General features: G+C 40.4%; 1 protein-coding gene across 2 annotated transcripts in view; it reads left to right on the top strand.

Annotated features, from left to right (window-relative positions):
* bahd1 (bromo adjacent homology domain containing 1) overlaps window positions 1-22,529 on the top strand; it is a 51,823-nt gene extending 29,294 nt beyond the window's left edge. For both annotated transcript variants that reach the window (XM_061696535.1, XM_061696534.1), the window contains exons 2-7: window positions 3,880-5,557; window positions 10,403-10,812; window positions 13,426-13,585; window positions 14,239-14,318; window positions 14,455-14,546; window positions 16,007-22,529. In XM_061696535.1, the coding sequence (XP_061552519.1) occupies window positions 4,009-5,557; window positions 10,403-10,812; window positions 13,426-13,585; window positions 14,239-14,318; window positions 14,455-14,546; window positions 16,007-16,199 (2,484 nt within the window). In that variant the 5' untranslated portion in view covers window positions 3,880-4,008 and the 3' untranslated portion in view covers window positions 16,200-22,529. The remainder of the gene's footprint in view (window positions 1-3,879; window positions 5,558-10,402; window positions 10,813-13,425; window positions 13,586-14,238; window positions 14,319-14,454; window positions 14,547-16,006) is intronic.
* Window positions 22,530-24,360: the final 1,831 nt, after the last annotated feature.

Raw genomic sequence — 24,360 nt, 5'->3', positions numbered from 1 at the left:
ATAATTTAACATCTTAAGAAACAATAATGCACATTTTTTTCTGAATGTGTTTTTTTTGTTGCTGTTTTTGAATAGCTAAGATGCCACAAGATGGTTTCAAAGCCCTGTCTAATAGGAAAGAGACAACCTTTGTCTGTCAGGGAGGAGCTAAGTTTAGACTGGGTTGTTAGTGGAAGTTACAGAGAGTCTTCACTCTATGTGCCTGTCAACCCGCACTTACTGAATTTCCTCCAAATCAAAACATCTGTAAGCCGTTTAGTTTTAAGATTAATGTATAAGATGTTTTAAATGATTATAGTGTTATTGGATCATAACTAATTATTCTGACGAAGGGCCTATTCATGCGTTTCGCATCTGCCTGTTCCCAGGGTGTGTGTTGTTCCATGTGACGTAAATATTGTCATCCACCCCGGTGCACAAGGGTCCACGCAGACCCCTCTGTGGTCTACCGAGTGCAAACTATTCTTATATGACTGCACAGATACAGAGACTGAAAGCGCACCGACCTTGCGCAGAGCAACAAACAACTACAACAACAATGGACGCCTGCTTCGTCCCACGCTTTTTGGAGGAGATCCGGTGGAATCCCCATCCTTATAATTCACATTAAAAGAATATAAGGATGGGCAGATGGCTCAAAACTCCTGGTGTGAACCTATCACACACATAATAACAAACACAGGAGCTCTGTTTCTTTTCGCTTTCGCATGGAACACGTACCGATGTGAACCTGAAATGTACTTTGACTGGAACCGCGTGCGGATCTGCGGTCCACGTGAAGTCCGAAGTGGTCCACAGTCACGCAATGCGGAAACCATGAAAGAGCCTTAATACGGCAGCTGCTGTCACACTTAGCCTAAATACTGAGCCGCCTTGTGATCATAAACATACAATTGTTTACAGTTTCTTAGAGTGGAACGTTTAGAATCAACTATGGATGAAGAGACGCATTACAAAGACCTTATTATCGGAGCACGTCACAGTGTATTCAGTTAAAATACCTTTCATATTACTACTTTTTTTTCTTGTAAGGTTACAAGAATAAAGTCATATTAGGAGTGGCACTAGCACACCTGTAAGGTCTTGGGCTCTGGAGCTGGAGGGTCAGAGTTCGAATCCTGTTGTAGGCAAAAGAAATTGCAACTAGTTGTTGGACTGATGGAATGCAACCCCCCCGCTCTCTCTCTCTCTCTCTCACACACACACACAGCACAGGGCCACACTCACCGTTTGCGCACCACCTCACTCTGACATATTTCCTGCATGTGTGTGTCCTCTGCGCGTTTGTGTGCAACAAAAATACACATCGGAGTGTAAATTGAATATCCAATTGAGGTATGTCAAAATTCCCTCACAAACATAAGCGCTTAGACCAATACAGGTAATGACAACCTTTTTCTTATAATATTCAAACTTTAATAGACCAAATTTCAATAAAAAATGTGTGAGGTGACCTAAAGGGGCCTGCCCTCAAAATGTGACACATTTGGAATGGGATGTGTCATGAGTGGGAGAATCCTGACGGACTCCTCCCCAAAAAGACTGAAAGCTATAATTACAGTAAATCAATAGATACTTTCACCAAGTATGACTTGAATGGTGTTTCTTTTTTTGCTTTCTGAATTGAATAGTAGAGGTGTTTTTCTGCCAGTATGGTGACATAGTGTTAGCATGTCTGTCTCACAGTCAGGATATCTGGGTTTGAATCTGTTAGAACATCGCTGTGTGGAGTGCACACGTTCTCAAAAATCCCCAAAACATGCTTCTTAGGTTCATTGAAGACTCTTGCATTGTCTGTAAGTGTGAATGGGAGTGTGAGTGATTGTTTGTCTCCATATGTGCCCTGCGATTGACTGGCATCCAGTCCAGGGTGTACCCCACCTCTGGAACAAAGTCACCTCTAGTTCCCAAGACCCAAATAAAGAACAAGCGTAATGGAAAATTAATGGATGGTGTTTTTCCACATTAATATGAGAAAAGTAGAGAGCGCAACCAAGATGTGTCAACATTTTACGTCTATTTTCTCTGTGACACCTTGTTGAGAAATGATGCTGGTCAATGAGCTCCTGTCCTTCCACTGAGCGTGTCTGCGCTATTCAAATGGAGCGCCTTGAATTGATAGCTACACACAGAAACTCAGCGTGCGTCGCCCCGTGCCCTCTTGTTATCTTCAAATTACATTTCTGTCTGATGAAATGCATTTCACGCTTCATCGGGTCATGCGACAATAAGGGCAATCCCAGCCATTACATGCTTTGAAAACAGTGGGTGGCCGCTCACGATTTGACAGTTATTTCCGTACTTTTATCAACTTTGAGAATTTAAGCAATCATTCTTAAAGATGTAAAAGGCTGCTGCTGTCGATTAGAACAATAATTGGACACTGTCTTGTCTAATTATTACAGTAAAACTATCTGAAGGATGGTTCGAGTCCTGCTGAGATTAAAATCAGTATAATAAATAAATGATTTGATTGTTAAGGGTTCCATCGACTGTGTGAAATGAACTCTTGGCATTATTCTCCCACCTCATTAAAACAATATTTAAAGGCACAATTAATCGACTATTTGATCATTGTCCCCACTTTAATAACAAAGTTGTAACGGAATGGTGGTTCACACGTCACTTATTAGCATTCCTTCTTTTTTCACACAATTGTAAAAGGTAGCCAACCACTGAAAAAAAAAAAAACTTTAATAGCTCAACCAATCCTAAATTGAACAATAACATGTTTTTACTATGGAGTTTCCTCTTCGCTCATTTTCACATTCCCCATTTCTTGAAGTTGCTCCTTCTCGAATAAGTATCAAGAAAAAGCTAAAGAGTTCATACTTTGCCTGCTTTACTGAGGTCTCATGAGGTTCGTAGTTGTGCTTGGATGCATATTTTTTATTTTTTTGCACCATTTTTGGTCCAATTCCATCCATCCATCCATTTTCTTTACCGCTTATTCCTCACTAATTTAAATTTTACAAATTTAGAGGTTCGACTTCACATTCAATAGCTTAGCTTTTTTAGTTTCTAGTCACATCTTCATAACTGTTCTTTGATTACTTTAAGTCCACTATTTTATACATTTAGTTTTCATCTTGCGAGAGATGCATATTTTGCTGCTATAAAGTTTGTGGAGATGTTTTTACGGAGTATTATGATGAATGTGAAGTGGTCCTCTGCCTTTATTTTTGGCAGGAATTTCAGATTAGTTCAAAAATGCTTTGACTGTCGTTCAAGCAAAATCCTTCATCTCATACGAAAGAGTCCCCTAACTGAGTTGACCATGCAGAATGTTGAAATATGGACTCCTGGGCCTGGTCAGTCTTTTTTATAATGATACATCCAATGAGCCACTCTTTGGGAAGCCACTTAAGACATTCAGCTGCAGGCTGTGTACATATGACGTCAATTAAATCTGCGAGACATTGAAGCACAGATCCAAATGCATCTCTAAAAGCATCACATTGAACAAATTAATATATCAGTGACTTGTGTTGTTGTGCTACACTGGGTGAGTGAAAGGTGTTCCTAGTGGGCTATTTGAGTCATCAATCTGAACGGGAAATGGTGATTAAAAAGGCCATGACCTTTGGCAGCAATGTCATCATATCATGTGGGCAAATTTGCACATTAATTAGCACAACAGTGCCATATGAATAAGAGGGGAGCATGCGGCCTGAGGCGTTAATCTATACTCTAATGGATTTATGGAATAAGGTTATCTTGTGTGCAGTAAATTTACATTTAAAGCAGAGGGGCCGTGTCCTCTTGAGGGGTATCTTGAAATTGGTCGCAAATGAAGTCAAATCTTTTGCTAAATCATGAATGTCTGTTACGTTCACGTCACGGAATAATCTGTAAATGACTCCTTCCTTCTCTCCCCAGAGAGCGTGCGTGTGGCCTTAGTTGACGATCCATGATGATTCGTGTTGACGGACCACTCTGAGCTCCAGCCGCCGTTGTAGAATCCCTTGATGAAGACCAGGGGCAGAGTTTCCGCTCCAGGACGAGACCATGGTGAAAGCTCAGCGACACCAGCCAGTGAAAGATGGGAAGCGAGGTAAAGAAAAGGGAGGCGGGCTGAGAAAAAGCAAGGATAGAACAAAGGAAGTGAGGAGAAAGAGGAAGAAAGAGTCGCACACATGTTCGAAGAAGACATTGGCAGGTAAAGTTGGAGATACGCTGGATTGTTGTGTCCTGCTGACGCGTTTGGAGGAGAAAGGAGCTGCGGGTAAGCAGAAGAATGTGCAGAAAGCCTGCAAGAAACCAAGTGTTAAGGCGAATAAGAAACCACTATCTTCTCAAAGCAGGACCAAAACTCATAAATCTCATAAAAAGTTAAAGAAATCTGCTTGTCAACAAGCACTGGAACCAAAAAGTTGCCAATCTGACACCTCACTCATGTGGCCCCCGCTCGTTCCTGAGCCTCGCAGGAGAAGAATGGCTTCTCTCAACGCAGAGGCTGTCAACAGCCTGCTGCTCTACAGGGCCGATCCCTTGGCGTCCAATCTCGTTAAGAAAGAGCAATCTTCAACTGAAGCGCCATCTAAAGGTGAAAGTAGAGCTCATAAAGCCAAAAAGGTTCTTCGAGAAGGCAAAACAGACCTGAAGGAAAGTCGTAAAAAACAGAAGCGGTCCACAGCGGAGGCGCCGCCAGTCGACTGGTTGACTTTGTTTGCGCCGACCCCTCGGCGTCAGGCGGGGCTCACCGCTGCTACGCTGCTCAAACTCACCGGTTCCCTCTACGGAAGCAAGCGGCAAAAAAAGCAGGAGTCCAAGCCTGCCAGCGAAAGCAAAGCTAAGGCTTTAACTCAGGTTGAGATTAGCGGTAAGCCTTTAAGTGGAGCAACACTGCAGACCAAAAGAAGAACAAATCCAAAACACAATGAGCAGCTAAAGCACATTAAACAGGGTAAGGAGGATCTGGGCTCTCCGGCCCAAGGATTCTGTAGTCTTTGTAAAACGGAGGCTTTGGATCCCGAATGGAAGTCTGGTAGACAGGATTGTTTAAAAAATCCACTCCACTGCAGCTCCATGCTGGGATTCTCCTTAAAAACAATCAAAGAGGAGCAGGAGGAGACGGACGTCTCCTCCTGCTACTGCTGTAGCCAGGAGAGATGTGTGGAGTACTGTCACAGACTGGCCCTCTTCCTCAAGGACAAGGCCGTCAAGGAGCCCGACGACGAAGGCTCACTCTCAGAAGTGTTCCACCACCATCACCACCACCTCCACCATCACCACCTCCACCACCCGGCAGCCATAACCATTACGCCGCACGCGTACACCTGCTTCCCCAGCTATTGCGTCCACTTCAGCCACCCGGACACCTCGCCGTCCTCCATGACACCCGTCGCTCTGTGTCCAAAGAGCAGCAAGAGACCCAAACTGCTGCCCAGCTCTGGCCCGCAATCCTCAGGAATTTCCCATCCAGTCTACTGCTGCACCTCTGTGGAAGCGTGCTATGGAGAGCCCTGCAGGATCAATGGCTATACCACCTACAGTAGTGTGATTCCGGCCATTGCCAGAGGAGGGTGCACCAAATGCACCCGTGGCATCAACAGAGGTGAGTTTACAAATCCCCCAAAATATCTATTTTTATGTTGGCACTATCTGCAGTGTTTGAATTTTGTAGTCTTGGAGCAAAATAAACATCAAGATTGAGGGGATGTGTAGATAAGCAAGAGTTATGCTTTAGTGCAAAGTTCCACTGGAGTCATTTGCTACTCTTCCATGCATGAGTCCTATAATCCAGAGGGTCCCAACTGGGGGTACACAAATATACATTTCAAAGAGTGTGAAAAAACTGATTGGCATTTTGTAATTTCGTATAAATTAAAATGTACTGCTCAATTTAGGATACATTTGCCCTGTTAATCTGCAAATGAAACACAGTGGAAGCTCTGAGGGGAAAACAATTGTTTCAGAAACATTGGCTGTTCTGCGACCAGTTTCTCCCAGTAGGAAATAACAATTATAAACTTGTCACCATTATAAAACTATTTTTTTTTGTACTTTACCTTTTATTCATTTACCGTAACGTTTTAACATTACCCTTGAAAATAAATGGCTTCCACATAATTTTATTTTAAAAATGTGCATATTACAAAGACTCTTTGTAACTTTCACTATCAACTCAGACTAAACTTAACTTCTCCCTGACATACAGAGATCTTAGTCTCTCAGTCATTATGTATCCCTTCAATAATACTTCTTTGTCACCAATGACTGCTTTCATATTAGTCTGGGCTTTGGGGGCATCTTGTGACATTACAGAAAGCACAAAATATCCAAATGGGTGATTTTTTTTTTTTTTTTTTTTTTTGCAAACAGCTGAGGACACTTGGGCAAGACACTTAACCCACATAGCCCATAAATGAATGTGGTTGGATGCTTGGTGGTGGTCGGAGGGAACGTAGGCATAGAATGGCAACCACGCTTCCGTCAGACTGCCCCAGGGCAGGTGTGGCGACACATGTAGCTACCACCTCTAGGTGTGACTCTGGAGTGAATGAATAATGCATGCAATTGTAAAGTGTAATGCGTTATTATTATTATGATCCATCCATTTTCTGAGTCGCTTCTCCTCACTAGGGTCGCGGGCGTGCTGGACCCTATCCCAGCTATCATCGGGCAGAAGGCGGGGTACACCCTGAACTGGTTGCCAGCCAATTGCAGGGCACATACAAACAAACAACCATTCGCACTCACATTCACACCTACGGGCACTTTAGAGTCTCCAATTCATGCATGTTTTTGGGATGTGGGAGGAAACCGGAGTGCCCGGAAAAAACGGGGAGAGAACATGCAAACTCCACACAGGCAAGGCCAGGGATTGAACCGTGAGGCTGTGAGGCCTCAGAACTGTGAGGCTGACACTCTCACCAGTCGGCCACCGTACCGCTATTATTATTATTATTATTATTATTATTATTATTATTAGGATAGGTTCCACAGAAGAAAACGCAAATGGGTATATTTCTGAGTAGCGAGAATCGGCGGGGTTCACTGTATACACTTGAACAGGGAGATTCCTGCGTGCTCTTTGGTAGTGAGTCCCATAGACAAAATGCTGCTGACGTTTCAATGGATATTCCATTGAGTAGCCAAGGACAGAGGTCGTTTTAACACTGCATTCCCAGTAAATTGGTGCATCAGAGACATAACAGTAGAGCTCGGATTTATACGCAAGGATTAAGTGCGCGTTCACACAGCAGTTGCAGCTTGCCCCATTAAGATAATTGGAGTCGAAGCGACAGCGACAGTTGCTTCCAACACGAAGGGGTGTGGACAGGGAGTCTCAGCTGTTAAATCTACAGTCTGATCGCAGCTGCCGGCATTCTACTTCTGTTACAACTCTGATACTATGTCAGAAGCTGGCAAAATAGAGACATGGTCTGTCCTTACTTTCTGTTGCACTTCCAGGCTCCATTGCATCACTTTTCTAAAGGGTACAAGAACCTTCTTTGGGGGGGGGGAAAAGAAAAAAAAAACACCACCATAATCTTTGCAACAAAGGTATCATCTGAGTCATATTAGCAATGACAGGAAATGTCAGTATTATTTACTAAGGTACGTTAATATGACCTTAAATGTTGAGTTGGAGGAATTTTCCCAGACTGTGCCAATACAAATAAAAAAGGGCCACTAGGTCCAATCAATTCCAATCATCTCAGGTTGCACTTGATAGTCTCAGAGTGTGAAGTCATTGTAGTATAAGCTGTCTTTTAGAAATAAAAAAGCTGCTAAAAAATTAAATATTAACTAGTTAAGTACAGTTCAGTGCTGACTGCGTAGCAGCTATTCTGGCTGTGCTTCTTTGTTGTACCTCCTTATCCTTATTGCTTAGTTCTCATGTGCCTTCTTGATTTGTTTGGGAGTTTGCCTCGAAAAATCGAGTTTGCCTCGAAAAATCTTCACAAAAAAGTGAAGGCTGTCAATCTCGGCAAAAAAATACCTTTTATTGATTTAGCTACGGGGCAGCTGTCTATAAGTGAACAATCCTTTATTTGCATGCATTTTTAGAATTAATGAATCCGAGACACTGTTTATGTGCTTTAGTGCTTCTGTTTTGGTTAACGACAGAGATAGATCAAAGCCCAGTCTAATAGAAAAGTAGTGCTTTGGCACCATTTTGTGGCATGTTTAGGTAATATGGGCTGGGCGCAGGATTCCTTTATGTACCTTATTTTCTTGATGGGAAAGGGGAGGCATCTATTTGTCTTCAATGGATGATGTGCAGTCATCCCTCACCATATCGCGTTTCAGTTTTCCCGGTCTCACAGTATTGCAGATTTTTTAAAACGAACATACCTAATTTTACATAGTGGATTTTTTTGCTGGAGTGCGGGGTTTTTGCGGTGGTCATTTTTCTACACGGACTGTTACTGCTGTCATGTAGCAATAACCGCGAGCCAGCAGGATAGAGTGCATAAAATAGAATGTCCAAAGTTTCGGATCGTTTCACACTTAAAAAAAAAAAAAAAAAAAAAAAAAAAAAAAAGAAGATGAAGTCCAATGTGCCTACTGGAATGCAGAACTCACTGACACAACTGCATGTCTATGGTAAAATAAATATCATTAGCTAATTTAATTTAGTACCACCGTTCGTTAGAAAGGATTGGAATCCCTCCACACATGGTCAAGGATAGACACAGCCGCCGGTGAACTTTCAATCTCTTTATTGAACAAACGGTATTAAATGCACACGTAAAAAAAAAAAAATAACCATTACTGCACTATTTGCAGGTCCAGAGGCACTCAACACGCAAACTAGCTAACGGTTAACAGCCAACTGCTATCCTTAGTCAACAACAGCCAACCAACTACAGTATAGACTCGCATTCGCTGACTCCCACTTCAAGTACTTCATGCACTACACTGTGTGTATGTAGCACATAGACACGTCGCCAAACAAAAAATACCGCCCACCAGCTCAACAAATTCACCAAGCAAACAAATACTGTATGTGCCGCTTATCAGACAATAACGGTGTTGGCTCATGCTAATGTGCGCAACCAACAAAACCCCTACCTTTTAGCTTTGACATGGTAGCAGGGGCGTCGCACCCTTGGGGGATGTGGCTGTTTCTGCATGATAGTGCCTTCTGCATAGTGTTTTAAACAGTGTAGTCCTGCTCTGGATCTTTTCCCAGCGTTGCTGGGCATGTCCTGGGCAGAGAAACTCTGTGTGGGGGCGGTTATTATGGGACCAAGCGGAAGTTCAGAACGGCTTGCATTTTCAGAAATACGCAGATAAGAAAAGATTTACTTGCTTGTTTAATTTCACACTTGATGGATGGGCAGACACTCAAGAGACTCAAGCATTTGTATGCAAGCAATTAAAAAGCCAATTTTTCATAATATTCCCCCTTTAATAAATACTGCAAATAACCCTTCGATAAGTGCACAGCAACTATGCACATTGTAGATTAGTGTTGATTAAGACAATAGGATTACCGAAAGTTTAGTTAAGCACATGTTCATAAGTGCGGTGTAGTTATTATGCGGCTTCAGACTAGACTAGAACATGAATACACAAATACACACATACAAACAATATGAACACTTTTTCTATGTGTGCATCAGCACAACACACGCTACCCATGAAAATTCTCACTGACATGCACACATTGTGGTTTACAACAGCACACTGGAAGGAATGAGACACTGACACCCTCATTATTTACAACAGTCTATCAATGCTATATCACAGGAGGAAACCACTTGTTAACCTCTGCATGATCTAAATAGCAAACATTTCACTGGCAGATTCTAAAAAAAACTCACATTGCTGCCAGAATTAACTATTCAATTAAGAAGAAAGAGAAAAAGTAAAATAAAATAACTGATTGGTGGCTCACTGTGCAAAGACACTGATTACTAATCAATGACTGGAGCCATCAATAGTACAATTTCCTATACTCTACTGTATACTGTATTATAATTAATCGTTATATCATTATATATCACTTCCAATAATAATATACTTGGCACTCATTATGCAAATATGACTGTAACATAATTGGACTATATTTATTACTTACCGTATACCAACACGCAACATCTTAATCATCTTTTTTTATTTCGTTTAATCCCTCCTCAATGCTGCTCTTTGTTTTTATTTGACCTTTATGGCTTGTACTTATTTATTATTAATACGAGTGTTTTGTGTGAATATTGGAGCTGTGATCGGAGTGGGTAGTATTATAGTACGTCTAAATTTTTTTACTTACGTTTATTATTAGTAAATGTCAATGTAAAAATTAATAACGCTTTGAGGTACCAAAGTAGCATTTTTATCTTAATGCATATTTTTTTTTGGTACTGGATCTCATTACATAGTGTAGGTGTATCTAACAAAGTCTCCGTTGTCTTTTTCACCGTCTCACTGCCTTCTGGTCCTCCCTCAGACGACTACTCATCAACGCTCAAGGACCACCACAACCCGTCCTCCATCCCCATCTGCCCCAGTCCGACAACCCTCACTGGCTGCCCCATTCCCGCAGTGCCTCCAGCCGCCCAATCAGTGCCCCCTGTTCAGACGCCACTGTCCGACCCCAGCCAACCGCAGCCCTCGCTGCAGGTGGCCAAGGATTGTCCGCAGAGCGCCAAGCCTCCCAGCGGGTCCCGGTCTGGCGCCCGCAGCACAGGCAGCTTTAGTTCAACTGTGTTCCCACTCAAAAAGGAAAAGAAGCAAAAGCTGGGCTCTGCCAGCGCCAGAGGGCAAACGCTTGCCAAGCAGCCCAAGAACGGACGCCAAAAAAGCACCAACGGCTGGCGGCCCGTCGGCCTCCCCTTTGAAAAAGAAGTTTTCTCTCTGGTATGTAGACAGAAGTCACTCTGCTGCTTTATGTCGCTGCCACTATGCATCATGGTTCCCTGTTGATTTGTTAGGATTTCGTATTAATTTTCTCCTTAAAAAATAATGAAAATACCATTTATTAATATTTGATTTATCTGCTTTATAAAACATCTAAATGTTGAAGCCTTACCTTTTTTAGAGTACCCCTTTTTAAGTTGTTATTTTGTAGTCATAAGGTTTTGAGCGTTTTCCTCCTGTTCCAATACAGTATCCCCCCGCCTATTCGCCTATTTGTTACTTGTGAATTCACCAATTGGAACATTATTCTCAGAACCTATCCTCCGATATACTCACCTATTTGCTATTTTTGCACTCTTTCTAAAGCACTCTAAGGTGCCACAAGATGGCGGAAAAGTCCTATCTAATAGATAGATAGAAGGTACTGCTTTAATTCCATCCTGTGGCTTCTACAGGCAATTAAAAATAATTTGAGGGGGGTGGGCTTCAATTACTCGAGGTTTTTTCTTTCTTTTACGGTACACACATACCGATTTGTAACATCGTAACCTTTTTTTTTTTTTTTTTTTTTTTTTTTTTTTTTTTTTTTTTTTAAATGTGAGAGGGTCGACACGACACGGAAGAAATCATCATTGATTTGACGACACGGAAGAAATCATCATTGATTGACTATAAGAGGAGTCAGCATGTGCTGACTCCTCTTATAGTGGGTGGTGTCATCTGAGAATTTGGCTTTTGCTGACTTCGTAAAAGGGGGAAAATGTTCTAATTCAGCCTGACTGTCGTTATGTGTGTTACTCTACTTAAATGAAGTCTCATCTGTCACTATTATGCCATTGAGGTTCTTACCTGACAGGTTAGGCACATTTACACCAACATTACCAGGGTCTTTTAATGTTGGTACAGTTCTCGGTCTGTGCAAGTTGCGGCTTGAGGTCCTCAGAATTTACACACATGGACAAAATTGTTGGAACCCTTCCTTTAAAGAAAGACAAACCCACAATGGTCACTGAAATAAATTACTAGAATTTGACAAAAATGTATCTTGACAAGCCACAGGATCTCTGGGAAAATAGCTTTGTCCTGAGACAAGAGCCTTTTGGCAAGTTACATCAACTCTAATTTTAAAGAACATCATCTGTGAAAAATGAAGGAGCCTCTGTTATGTTCTGAGGTTGCTCTACATCTGACAAAGGATGCCTTGACTCTGTGCAGGGTACAATGAAGTCTCAAGACTATCAAGGCATTCTGGAGTAAAATGTGCTGCCCAGTGTCAGAAAGCTTGGCCTAAGCTGTAGGTCATGTTAAAAACCCAAAACACACAGCTAAAAACACCACAGCAGGGCGGAGAACAAAACATCGGACTAATTTTAAGAGTGTGACTCTGAATCCTGTTTAACTATAATTTGTGATAGAAGCTGAAGCAAAGCAGTCTGGCTAATGCGCCCTTCCAACCTGCTGGAAAACAGCTGGAGCCAAAAATACCTGTCGACAGGTATATGAATCTAATAAAGAATTACAGAAATCTGCCCTCCGATGGGCTGGTGACCAGTCCAAGGTGTACCGCTCTTCTCCCCCAAGGTCAGAAGGGATAGGCTCCAGCTCACCTGCAACCTTAATGAAGATAAGCGGTACAGAAAATGAATAGTGGAGTTGCAGAAATCATTTGATGCAGTAATTACCTGCAGGGTACCGTCATGGTTGGTTGTTTATTTAAATAATTCTGTTGGACCATAAAAAAGGCAATGTGTGATTCTCACAACATTTTCATCCACCCATCCATTTTTCGTACAACTTATCCTCACTGGGGTCGCGGGCTTGCTGTACACCCTGAAATGGGCGCCAGCCAATCACAGGGCACATATAAACAAACAACCATTCAAACCTATGGGGAATTTTAATGTTCATCAAATGTAAATATCATGTTCCTCCAAATGTTCAGAGTCAAATGAACTTCCTGCAGCACATTCCAGTCAATCAGAGGGCATATATAGACAACTATTCACAACTATGGGCCTATGGTTTTTGGAATGCGTGAGGAACCCAGAGAAAATGCAGAGATTTGACCTTGAACCTCGCAATTGTGAGGTAAATATGCTAACCAATACCACACCGTGCTGCCCCCAACACAGACTATTTTGATTAAAATGGTTCAAAGGGTGCAAGTTTTAAAGCACACAGAAATTGTAAAAAGACTGTGAGGCAGGGAGCAAGAGATATCAGCTGATAATGATACATTTTGTCTTATCTTGGCCCGTTTTTGTCCGGGTTGTGGATTATTGTTGTTATTGTTTTGTAGGTATGGGTTGGAAGTGTTTTTCAGAGAAATATTTACGCTAATTAGGGCTTTTCCACTGCGTTAACGCAGGACAGCGGTAGACTATGGCGCATTCAGACTTTGGTACAAGTTCGGGTTAGAGTTGTCAAGTTGTCCAAGTTGGAAGGTCATTAGAGTCTCAAGGATCCGCTTGATTCATATTTCTGTTGAGACGCAAGAGTCACTCAGTCCAAATCCTATCCTGCAGCTTCTTACTCCAGAGCCCCTCACATCTTATCTGTCTCTGGTCGCCAGACAACTCGACTCACTGCGCCCTGTTACATGTGTTATCCCAGGGAGAGGAAGCTCTGGTGCCGAGGAAGTGTTTCCAGGGAGTCCAGAGGGACGGAGAGCTGATCCGGGTCAGGGACACGGTTCTGCTGAAGTCTGGGCCGAGGAAAAAGTCTCTTCCTTACGTTGCAAAGATCTCTGCGCTGTGGGAGGAGCCTGAGACAGGTAGCAGACATACTGTAAATTTGTACTTAACATGATGTCAAATGAGATGACTGTATATACACAATTTAGGTATATTCAGCTTTCTGGTGAAATTCAGGATAAACCTAAAATGCACTAGAACCTTTGTCTAACTGTTAAATTGTTCAGTACTTTGTGCACACCTTGCTGTTCTCTTACAGGGAACTGAAGGGCAAATTTCAGAACGTATTTGAGCCATGCCTTTCTGTGGCTCTTCCAGTCTTTCCATATCTCTGTTGTTGCTGATGACACTCTAATCTTTTTGGCCACTTCCCTCTGTGAACATCCTGTTTGAAGCCTCGCAATGGCGAGGTACTGTTGAACAATTGTTGGGTGTCATCTTTACGTCAAAATGTGAACAAGAGGACTGTTGAAATACCAATTTTTATTCAACCAGTAAACCTATTGGTCGATTCATGGATCAAACACCTGTTGTGAATTTTACCGTTCAGCTCCTTGTTGCAAAACGTACCGAAACATTGCATTCAAATGTTGAGATAAGGTCAAATGAAGTTTATTTGGAAAGGTTATAGTGCATTTAGGGTTCATCCTGCAATTTCCCTTCAAAGCAGAATATCCCCAACCTTTTGTGAGCAATGTATTATATGCATTTTTTTTTTTTTTTTTTTTCCCAGGAGAGTTGATGATGAGTTTGTTTTGGTACTACCGTCCAGAACACACACAAGGGGGGCGCGACCTTAATGTGCATTGTCAGGTGACAAGCATATTCTGCTCATTTTGCAATAAAGTCATAGACTGATAAATGATTGTCTAAGCACAGCCCACGTACTGTAGCTCAGTGGTGGCTCTTCAAACATCCAAATTACAACCTTGCTGATATTCATTTTCAGAATGAGATCTTTGCGTCCCGTCACCAGGATGTGAACAGCGTGGCCTGTATTGAAGACAAATGCTATGTCCTGACACTGGCACAGTATTGTCGGTAAGAAACATATCAATTTCATCTTCTCATGTTTGGCTGGTTATGTCCTGACATCAGCAAGTTTATAATTATCTGAATGTACGAAGCCGCAACGGCTGTGCGAACACGCAGTTGAGACACGGCGGTGTCTGTCAAAACGATTGTGCAGGGGTGGGGATACACGTGGTCCACAGACATATTCAAGTCGCCCGCGGTTATCACCACCTCATCGTGTATTTAATCACATTGTCTTATGCGACACCGGCCAAGTGACAATGCTCCCATCACGCACGGATCACTCTCTCCATGCACGTGTCATTGCGCCTCACTTAATGGGAATGAATGAAAGTAAGCCGCTTTGATTGCCGGCAAATAAAGTCTGTTGTGTTTATGCCCATCGGCGCAGACAGCCCCTTTTGCAAGATTAACACAACCTGGTCAAACCCGCCCGCACGTAGCGTTACGCCACGCACCACGACAGATTTGCGCTCGTCAGGAAAATAGAGCTCATAATATTATTTCTGTTCATTCACAAGAACATATTGTAACAGCAGCTGCCTGTTGACAAACACGTTTGTGTTTAAACATGCCTTAAACGTTCATATATTGTACACACAATCTAAACCTGAACCTATCTATCCATTCACAAACGCATGTAATGCAAACATCTGTCGGTTCATTTACAAACACACATTCAATGTAAACGTCTGTCAATTCACAAACACACATTATAAATGCATTTGTCAATTCACAAGCACGTAATATAACAAGATATCTGTCCATTCACATATATTTTTGTTTTTGTTTGGGAACATGTGCAAATGCGGTGGACGACTGGTTAGAGCGTCTGCTTCACAGTTCTGAGGACCGGGGTTCAATCCCCGGCCCCGCCTGTGTGTAGTTTGTATGTTCTCCCCGTGCCTGCGTGGGTTTTCTCCGGGTACTCCGGTTTCCTCCCACATCCCAAAAACATGCATGGTAGGTTAATTGACAACTCTAAATTCCCCGTAGGTGTGAATGTAAGTACGAAAGGTTGTTTGTTTGTATGTGCCCTGCGATTGGCTGGCAACCAGTTCAGAGTGTACCCCGCCTCCTGCCCGATGATAGCTGGGATAGGCTCCAGCACGCCCGCGACCCTAGTGAGGAGAAGCGGCTCAGAAAATGGATGGATGGATGGATGGAACATGTGCAAATGATATTAATCAGGAAGAAAATATTCCTTGGACCAGAGTGAAGCTCTGTGAGCAAATTTCCATCCATAGTCCACCACACAGATTCCAGAAATGACCAGAAAACAGACAATAAATTCTACAGTGCAGTGTACAAAGTGTAATTACATACATTAATAAGTAAAAGTACAAATCTAATTGTAAACACATTTTATGTACTGTCTGTACATTCACAAACAAAGATGATTGAAACATGTTCATCCATTCAGGACACATAAAACACTAAATTGACATTTGCTTTCTTGCTTCCAGATTTTGTGCCTTGGTAAAACGCCGAGGGGACGGCGTACCCGACAGTGCCGCCTTCCTCCTGGTACCCCCTGTCGTCGGCCACGCCGCACCCAGCCACCGCTGCGTGCCGGACGACATGGACCCAGAACTGGTGTTTTTCTGTCGCCATGTCTACGACTTCCGCTACGGACGGCTCCTCAAGAACCTGCAGTAGCGCCGGGCGAACGACAGAATGACACAGAGACGTGAGATAAGGTGGTTTCATCCGCCTCTCCTTAAATGAGCTCCGAGCCCCGCTGCCTGCGAAAGGGAGGGCCTGGAGGTTTGAGGATGAAGGAACGTGAGATTAGTTTCTCTTTGAAATTTCACAATGACATGGCACACACTTGTGAAGTAAGCGTTAAGGTCTGATACGTTGCATCGAAGCGATAATAGCTGTCGAAATGGTTTTAATCATACACTGCTTCCTGTCTTGAGTGCGCTATATGTGGAACGTTCTCCTGCAGGTCTTAGAAGTGTGCCATTTGATGGATTTGAAGGAGCTTATATGTGACTAATGGAACTATCTGCCTATCACTCGCACACAGATGCAACATCAGAGGCCTTTACTTCCGTCATAGCTCTTTAAAGGAGATTTCTTACTGTGAATGTAGGACTTTAACTGTCCTGCAATCATATAACGATCACACTGAAAAAGATGGGGGGAGAGAGAGAGAGAGAGAGACATAATTTTTTTTATAATAGAAGGGGGAAAAAAATCTAACAAACTCTGTTAATTATTTCCTTAAAATGCAACACAGCAGTTTCTTTAATCATGGATGGCGAACATACCTGGTGGCCAATGGAAACACTTGGAAAAAGTATATACATAAATGACCTAATTAAACCTAAAACTGAAATAATGGACATAACAAGCCATATTAATAAGTTGGATTGTTAAAATTTTCAAATGTCCAAAAGTGGACATTCAGGGTTGTCATAGCACAGAAACTAAATGCTAACTTAGCTTAGCAAGAAAAAAGTGTTTCGTACAAAATTGTCTAAAAATTGACTAACTTAGCTTAGCATCTGAAACCAAATTTAGCACAATTCCCTGAATACAGATATTACATTAATTCATGTGTGGCAGACACTTCTGGCGACCAATGGCGATACTCGGAAAAAGTATAAATATTAATGACGTAACAATATCTAAAACTGTGATTTAATTTAACATCTCAAATTAATAATAAGTTGTTGGGACATGCAGCGTCATAGTTTATTGAAAATTACAAATTATTCAAAAGTGGACTCACAGGGTTGTAGCAAAGCAACCAAATGCTAAGTTAGCTTAGCATAAGGGATGTAAGGAACAAGGAAAAAACTGTTTTTATACTAAATTGACACTTGGACTTGCAGGGTTTTTATAGACAACATCGTAACTTAGTTTAGCATCTGAAACCAAATCTAACAAAATAGCGATCTACTCAATTGTAAAGTATTTTCTTAAAACTCAACACAAAAACTATTAAATAACAGATTTCTTACATAGTATTTGTCAGACACATCTGGTGGCCAATGGTGATGCTTTTTTTTGGGGGGGGGGGGGGGGGGGGGGGATATGTGAACAAACATGATGAAGTACCAGAAATGTGAATCTATTTGTAGTCATTGCTGTATGTTGTACACGTACGTGCGCTTTAATGTTTTGACATGGTGAAGCGGACATCACATTTGATGGACGGCCAATGGAGATAATTGTTTAACAACTAATACTAATTAATGATGTCACAAATCACATTAATAAGTCGTTCCCTATGCAGTGTCAAATTTTGTTAAAATTTCCTAATCCAATTCGAAAGTGGACTAAATTGTCATAGCACAAGTACCATATATATAGCTAATGGAAAATAATATTTAAATAAACTGTAATTAATGATTAAACAATAATGAATTAATCATTAAATCATTTAGCTACACTTTATCACATTTTAATAAACAGCCAAAATCATCAGAAAGTGGACATGCGGGATTGTAAAGATAATACAGATGATATGTTAACTTTAGCTCAGCATCTAAAACTGAAACTTTGCTTAAAATGGTAAATGCGCTGCTCTTCTCCCTAAAAAATAAAATCAAGATTTCAGGATGGAAAAAAAAAGCAACACAATAGATATAATATAGCAAAGATTTTGGACTTTGTAGTTGGTGAACACATCTGTCAACTAATGGAGATATTTGGTTAAAAAAAAGTGAGAAATTATTAAATTTGACCTAAAGATGTAATTAATGATGTCATGACAAAAAAATTATAATTTTTAAAAAGAAATTATTGACAAGTCAAAATCATTAGAGGGTGTATTTACCGGGTTATAATAATACAGTGATGATATTTTAACTTAGCTAAACATCTAAAACTGCAACACAGTTGAAAATGCCAAAAAAAAATGGTTGGTTTGTTTAAAAAAACAAATATACATATTTTTTTTTTTTAAATCACCAGAAACAGTTTTGAAGAATTTCTTTAAAACGCAAATCTTTAAAGAACAGCTTTTGGACTAATATAGATATTTGCTGTAATGATAACAAATATGAATTTAATGAAATTAATAAATGTCTTCTTCAGTCACTGAGTTAAGCAGCATTGACAGGATATGAAGAATACGGAGAATTACAATATCTTGGCAAATGTTAGAATCATTACAAAGTAGGTTTACAGGCACAGAGACAATTCGCTAACTTGGCATCGAAAACTGAAACCAGGCTCAATAAAGTACCTTCAAAGAAGCCATTGATAATAATACTGATGAAGTATTTTCATGTACAGGTGTTCATTCATGTTAAAAAAACAAAACAAACAAAAAAAAGGTTCCATGTCACATTTTTAAGTGACCTCGGAAGAGATTTTCCACTGTGTGACGCACACGTGCGCTCAAAAAAAAAAAAAAAAAAGTCCAATTGAGTTGAATTGCAGGATGGAAAAAGCATACCTTGTAGCTTGTGAAAAGGCTGACTGTGTATTTACATCTTATCTACGTTGACGTCCGACTGCAGACGGCGTCAGTTAGTCACTATATATTCTTATTCTCCACGCGCAGAGTCAACATGTATTCGGTAGAATGGTAGGTAGCATTTAGGTGACCTGATCGCTGATTCATTCCTCTACGTTTGAGAGAAGATAACCTATTTTATTTATTAGAGAGAGAGAATAAAAATCTAATTTATTTTCCAGAGGTCATTTTAAAAGAAGACTTTTTAGACGAGAAGAAATCTCAAGTTGCCTCGCTTTTTAGCTGCACTGTCCAAGACATATTTGCAATATATACGCTACTCAGAACAACTTCGGGATATTCGGCTTTAGGGTGTCCTTTCATACTGAACGTTCAACAGTTGCATATGTGCATTCAAACATTTCAGATTAAGTTAAGATGTAAAGGTTATAGCGCATTTTAGGTTTATCTTGAAGTTTCACCCGAAGGCCGAATAGTCCAAACTTTTTGTGAGTCGTGTATATATACACCCTAGTCTATGTGTGACTGACTGACTGACTGCTTGAGCTTGTTTGCTCGATCAGAGCCATTTCAATTCATTGTTGTGGCGAATTACTGAAGGCAGTTTAAAGTACATATGGAACATCCCCAGACATTTATTTGGAAAGGTAATGAGGCTTGACGCAGCTCATTCATGGGATCTTAACAAAAAGATTTGGGATAAGACGCCCGTATCCGAAATGTGCAGATTAACAGTCATTGAAGCTAACTTAGTTTGATAATTTTGCGTAACGGACATGAGAGCTGTGTCCAAAATATCGCAACAGAAATGATAAATCTCACCAATTAAAATCCCAATGCAGAAATAATAGAATAATTTCTTCCCTGGGTGCACTTGTTTTACACAAATGTTTGAAAATTACAACTTTGCTTCCAGCCAATGTTAATATCAAAGTTTTAGTCATCTGCCCCAGGAAACACACGTCACAAAAAAAGGAAAAAAATATGCTTTGGGTTTGAGCACAAATGCCAGATTTGGGGGGGGGGGGTCTTTTTTTTTTTGTATTATTATTCAAATAAATCACGAATTTGGGAGATGCATGCTTTTTATTGGACAAATATGAAGAAGTCTTTAATGTATTATAGTTTGGCCTGTTTAGCAAATACGTGCAAAAACTCCTTTGTTTTTGTTTTGATGTATATGAAAATACTATTTTTCACTTCTCATTCTAATTTTAATGCATTAACATTTTTTACTACTAGACACCTGCCTAATAATCAACCTGTTTCAGAAAATAATTTGCCTAAACCAGTTGGAAATGAAAACAAAAGGTTTTTTTTTCAGAAATAGAATTTATGATGCAAATTTTAATATCTAAAAGGAATTTCCCTTTTTTTTTTCTGTTTTTTTTTTTTTTTTTTTTTGTTTTTTTTGGGCGGGTGGGACAAAAATGCAATATTTTACCTTTTTTTGGTTTGTGTAATGGTGTAGTTCTTGGCTTGCACAAACCTCATTTGGACGTTCCTTCTTGAGGAAAGTGGCCCATATTTCGTATAGGATGGAGTGCTTAACTTTTCGTATGATTTCCTACTAAATTCTGGTGAGCACATGCAATTGGTGTGATTTGATATGAATGACAAGCAATGGATGGATGAAGAAAGACTGCTTTGCTTAAGCGCCAATGAATTGATGAAAATCCTATTGGGTGTTCTTAAATTATCTTAAATTACAGTAGAGTGCAGTATACATGCAGTATGGCCTTAGAAGTCGCTCAGCCCTCCTGATGAATCAACATGTGTGATACTAGATGTCTTAATAGGTCCTCTGTGCCTGTTCCTGTAAACCCATATTTAATAATAAAAAAATCTATATATCTATAAATATATATTCAGAGTGTTTTTCCAAGAAGAGAAATGTGAGCAGTTAGTTTATTTTTTATGTAACTTCCAAATGCCTTTTCTGTCATTTAAGTCAGAGGACACTGGTCTGATGTTGAATTGCACCCACAAAGAGAAACAAAAGGGGAGTATAGAAATATGAATTTATGAATATCATTCCTGTAGATGTAGAAGAACGTTGAAAATCAAATAGCTACATGTTGGGGGTTTTTATTCTGGTGTGAGCTGTTTATGTTCATATTCTCTTGCATGGCATTTTGGAAGTATCTTGGAAATATTAATCACAGCACAGTTTATTTGTATTGACTGAAATGGACCTCTGTAATATAAGAAAATATTTAATTGTAATAAATAATATGAGTTTAAAGTGATGTGTGTGTGTGCGTGTGTGTGTGTGTGTGTGTAATTAATGTTTCTATGGGCAGCCGAGTGGATTGTAATGTATGTATATTACTAATGAGGACATCCTCAATAGAAAATGTTTGATTTTTTTTTTATGGTTTACCAAAGAAGTTAACTGTTGCAGTAACAGCTATTATCCACAAGAGGGCTCTCTAGCCAAAAGGCCAACATCCAATATGAAACAATGCTATCCATTCATCCATTTTCTATAGCACTTGTTCTCATTAGCGTCGTAAATGAGCTGGAGCCTTCCTCGTCTTACTTTGGGGAAAAGGCAGACTACACCCTGATCGCCACCTAATCGCAGGGCACATATAGACAAACAACCATTTACACTTGTATTCACACCTATGGATAATTTTGTCTTCAAGGAACCTATCGTGCATGTTTTTGGAATGTGGGAGAAGTCGGAGTACCCTAAGAAAACCCACGCAAGCATGGTGAGAACATCCAACCTCCACGAGTTGAACCCCTACACTATCAGTGACCTAAAGACAAAAATTCCCCCGTTTTGAGGGGGCAGTCCTGTCCCATGCAAATAAGCCACTGCTTATACCGCCTCCCCTACAGTGGGGCTGATACAGTGTACAGCGTCCGTTACTGTAACAACCGGGTCAGAGCTAGGGTGTTCCGAGCAGCTACTTGCAAGCCCCTGCAAAGATGAAGTAAAAGCATAGTTTGTATTTTTTTTCTCACGGAAGCAGCACTCATCACCAAGCTGCCGAATTACACGTGTCACTGAGAGTCACAGTGCTTCTCAAACTTCTCACTCCACTGTACCCCACTGTAATATTATGCAATTTGAACAGTAACCATGCTCTTAAATATAGGAAAATAAAAACTACTTAAATAATGATTCAATTAAAATGTGCAATTGTATTTTATTTGTTACATCTTAGCTGTACTTAGGCAGTGATTCTTTCACATTCCACTAGAGGGAGCCTTCAAGAAACACTGATGTAGCGGGTCTGTGCATGTGGCGCATGCAGCAGACACGGCAAACAAAAATACAGTGGAACCTCGGTTTAACAGACTAATGGGGGCGGGGACGTCTGTTAAATCCGATTGTCAGTTAAATTGAAGCACAAAATCTCTAACTTAAAATACCCAGTGCAATATAAAATTAATCCATTCATTTTCCGTACTGCTTATCCTCACTAGGGTCGCGGGCGTGCTGGAGCCTATCCCAGCTATCTTCAGGTGAGAGGCGTGTACACCCTGAACTGGTCACCAGGCAATCACAGGCCACACATAAACAAACAACCATTCGCACTCATATTCACACCTACGGGCAATTTAGAGTCTTCAATTAACCTGCCATGCATGTTTTGTTTTTTTTTGGGGGGGGGGGGGGGTGACCGAAAACCCACACAGGCACGGGGAGAACATGGACACTCCACACAGGCGAGGCCGGATTTGAACCCAGGTCCTCAGAACTGTGAGGCGTATGTACTAACCAGTCATTCACCGTGCCGCTACAATATAAAATTATTAAAAAAAAAAAAAAAAAAAAGCTTTAAAATGTTTGAAAAGTTTATCTAAATTTATCTCGCTAGTGCATGGGAGGGGTGATTTTGAGTTCCAACTGGACACTATTTTCTGTCTGTTAAATCTGAGGTCTGTTAAATCGGGGTCCGTTAAGGTTCAATGTACGATTATTTGATTTACTTGGTTAATTCCACACTTGATGGGTCGGCAGGCACTCAAACATTAAAAAGTCACTGTTCAATAATGTCCCTTTAAAAGGTGAAAATGACACAAAATGTTTATATTTAAATGTTCCATAATGTATTCCTTTCTTAAAAGCTCAATAAATATATGCTTGATTGTGGATATAAATATGTATGATTATGAGCCCTGTGACGGTCTTGATCACCACCAGGAGGGAAACCATTTTCATTTACGAGCTTTGCAGCTACGTGTTAAATAACACCTTGTTCCAGGATGACTTTTTAGTACAGTATACACTAAGTGAACACACACCTGACCTTGTTTTTTGTTCAGTGTAATTTTACATTACTTTGAAAAACGTTTTGAAATGATTTCGTGTGGTGTCTTTTTTTATTCTTACAGGGGTTTGTTCACTCTCTGTCCCATTCTATACACTGTATCTATTAAAAGCATGAGTCTTAAGGGAGGAAACGCAGTAATCTTCCGTTTAAGGAGGATTGATGTGTCTGCAATTGAAAAAGTACCTGGGAAAATAAAATAGAAAAATAGACATGAAGAATATGGGAGATTGTTGTCACATGTAGGACACAGCCAGTACTTGTCTGATAGTCTCTGCAGTCTCTTTGCTTTTGCACTAAAGCATTGCACACATACTGGTAATCAGGCCAAATTTAAGCATTTTCCCCCTTTCTGATCAAAATCAACAAAAGTCAGATTATCAAATATCTGAAAGATTATCCTGACCGATGATCCTGTCTTTTAACGCTGGTATTGTGCTTGAACAACACTACATTTGCGTTTTTCAAGTGTTTCTGAAACTAACTCATGGTATTGCGGTATCCTTACATTATGCTGAACTATAGAAATAATTTTGTATAGTCCTTATTTTCTGGCGGGAGGTAATGTGATGCATTATTTTGACAATGTTCCTCCAATGGCCAGTTAATTGGTTAACCCTAAAAACTTATTTTTTATGTTCATACTGTAAATTAATATTTTTGTATTGTATTTCTTGGTTCATGGAAAATGATTTAAGACATTATGATTATACAAGATAGGACTGTCTACCTTTTTCATCCTGGAGTGGGTTTAATTCCGATTGAAAGGCTGATGTGACAAATTATATTTTCTCCTGATTTTTACCATATTTTATGGGTTCACACCACATTTTTGCATATCCTATTAACACACAATCACAACGATACCTATCGGCTTTTCGCTTTCACGTCTTGGTGTAGGTAACTAAAATTAAAGGTAAAGAAAGTGAGGGACTTGAGAAAGGAAGAGCAGATTGATTGTGTTAATTTTCAGTTCATTTTCCAAAACTGCCAAGTGTGAGCCCTTTCAAGGTGTTTCCTACACCTCACTCCATGACAGCCAACACTTCACAAAATGTCTTCATTCGTGTATGAAGTCAGACTATTGATGAAGCCT

This window comes from Phycodurus eques, chromosome 14 (assembly GCF_024500275.1).
Source record: "Phycodurus eques isolate BA_2022a chromosome 14, UOR_Pequ_1.1, whole genome shotgun sequence".
NCBI lineage: Eukaryota > Metazoa > Chordata > Actinopteri > Syngnathiformes > Syngnathidae > Phycodurus > Phycodurus eques.
Note: the sequence above shows the minus strand (reverse complement) of the source record. Positions and strands in the feature narration are given on the sequence as shown.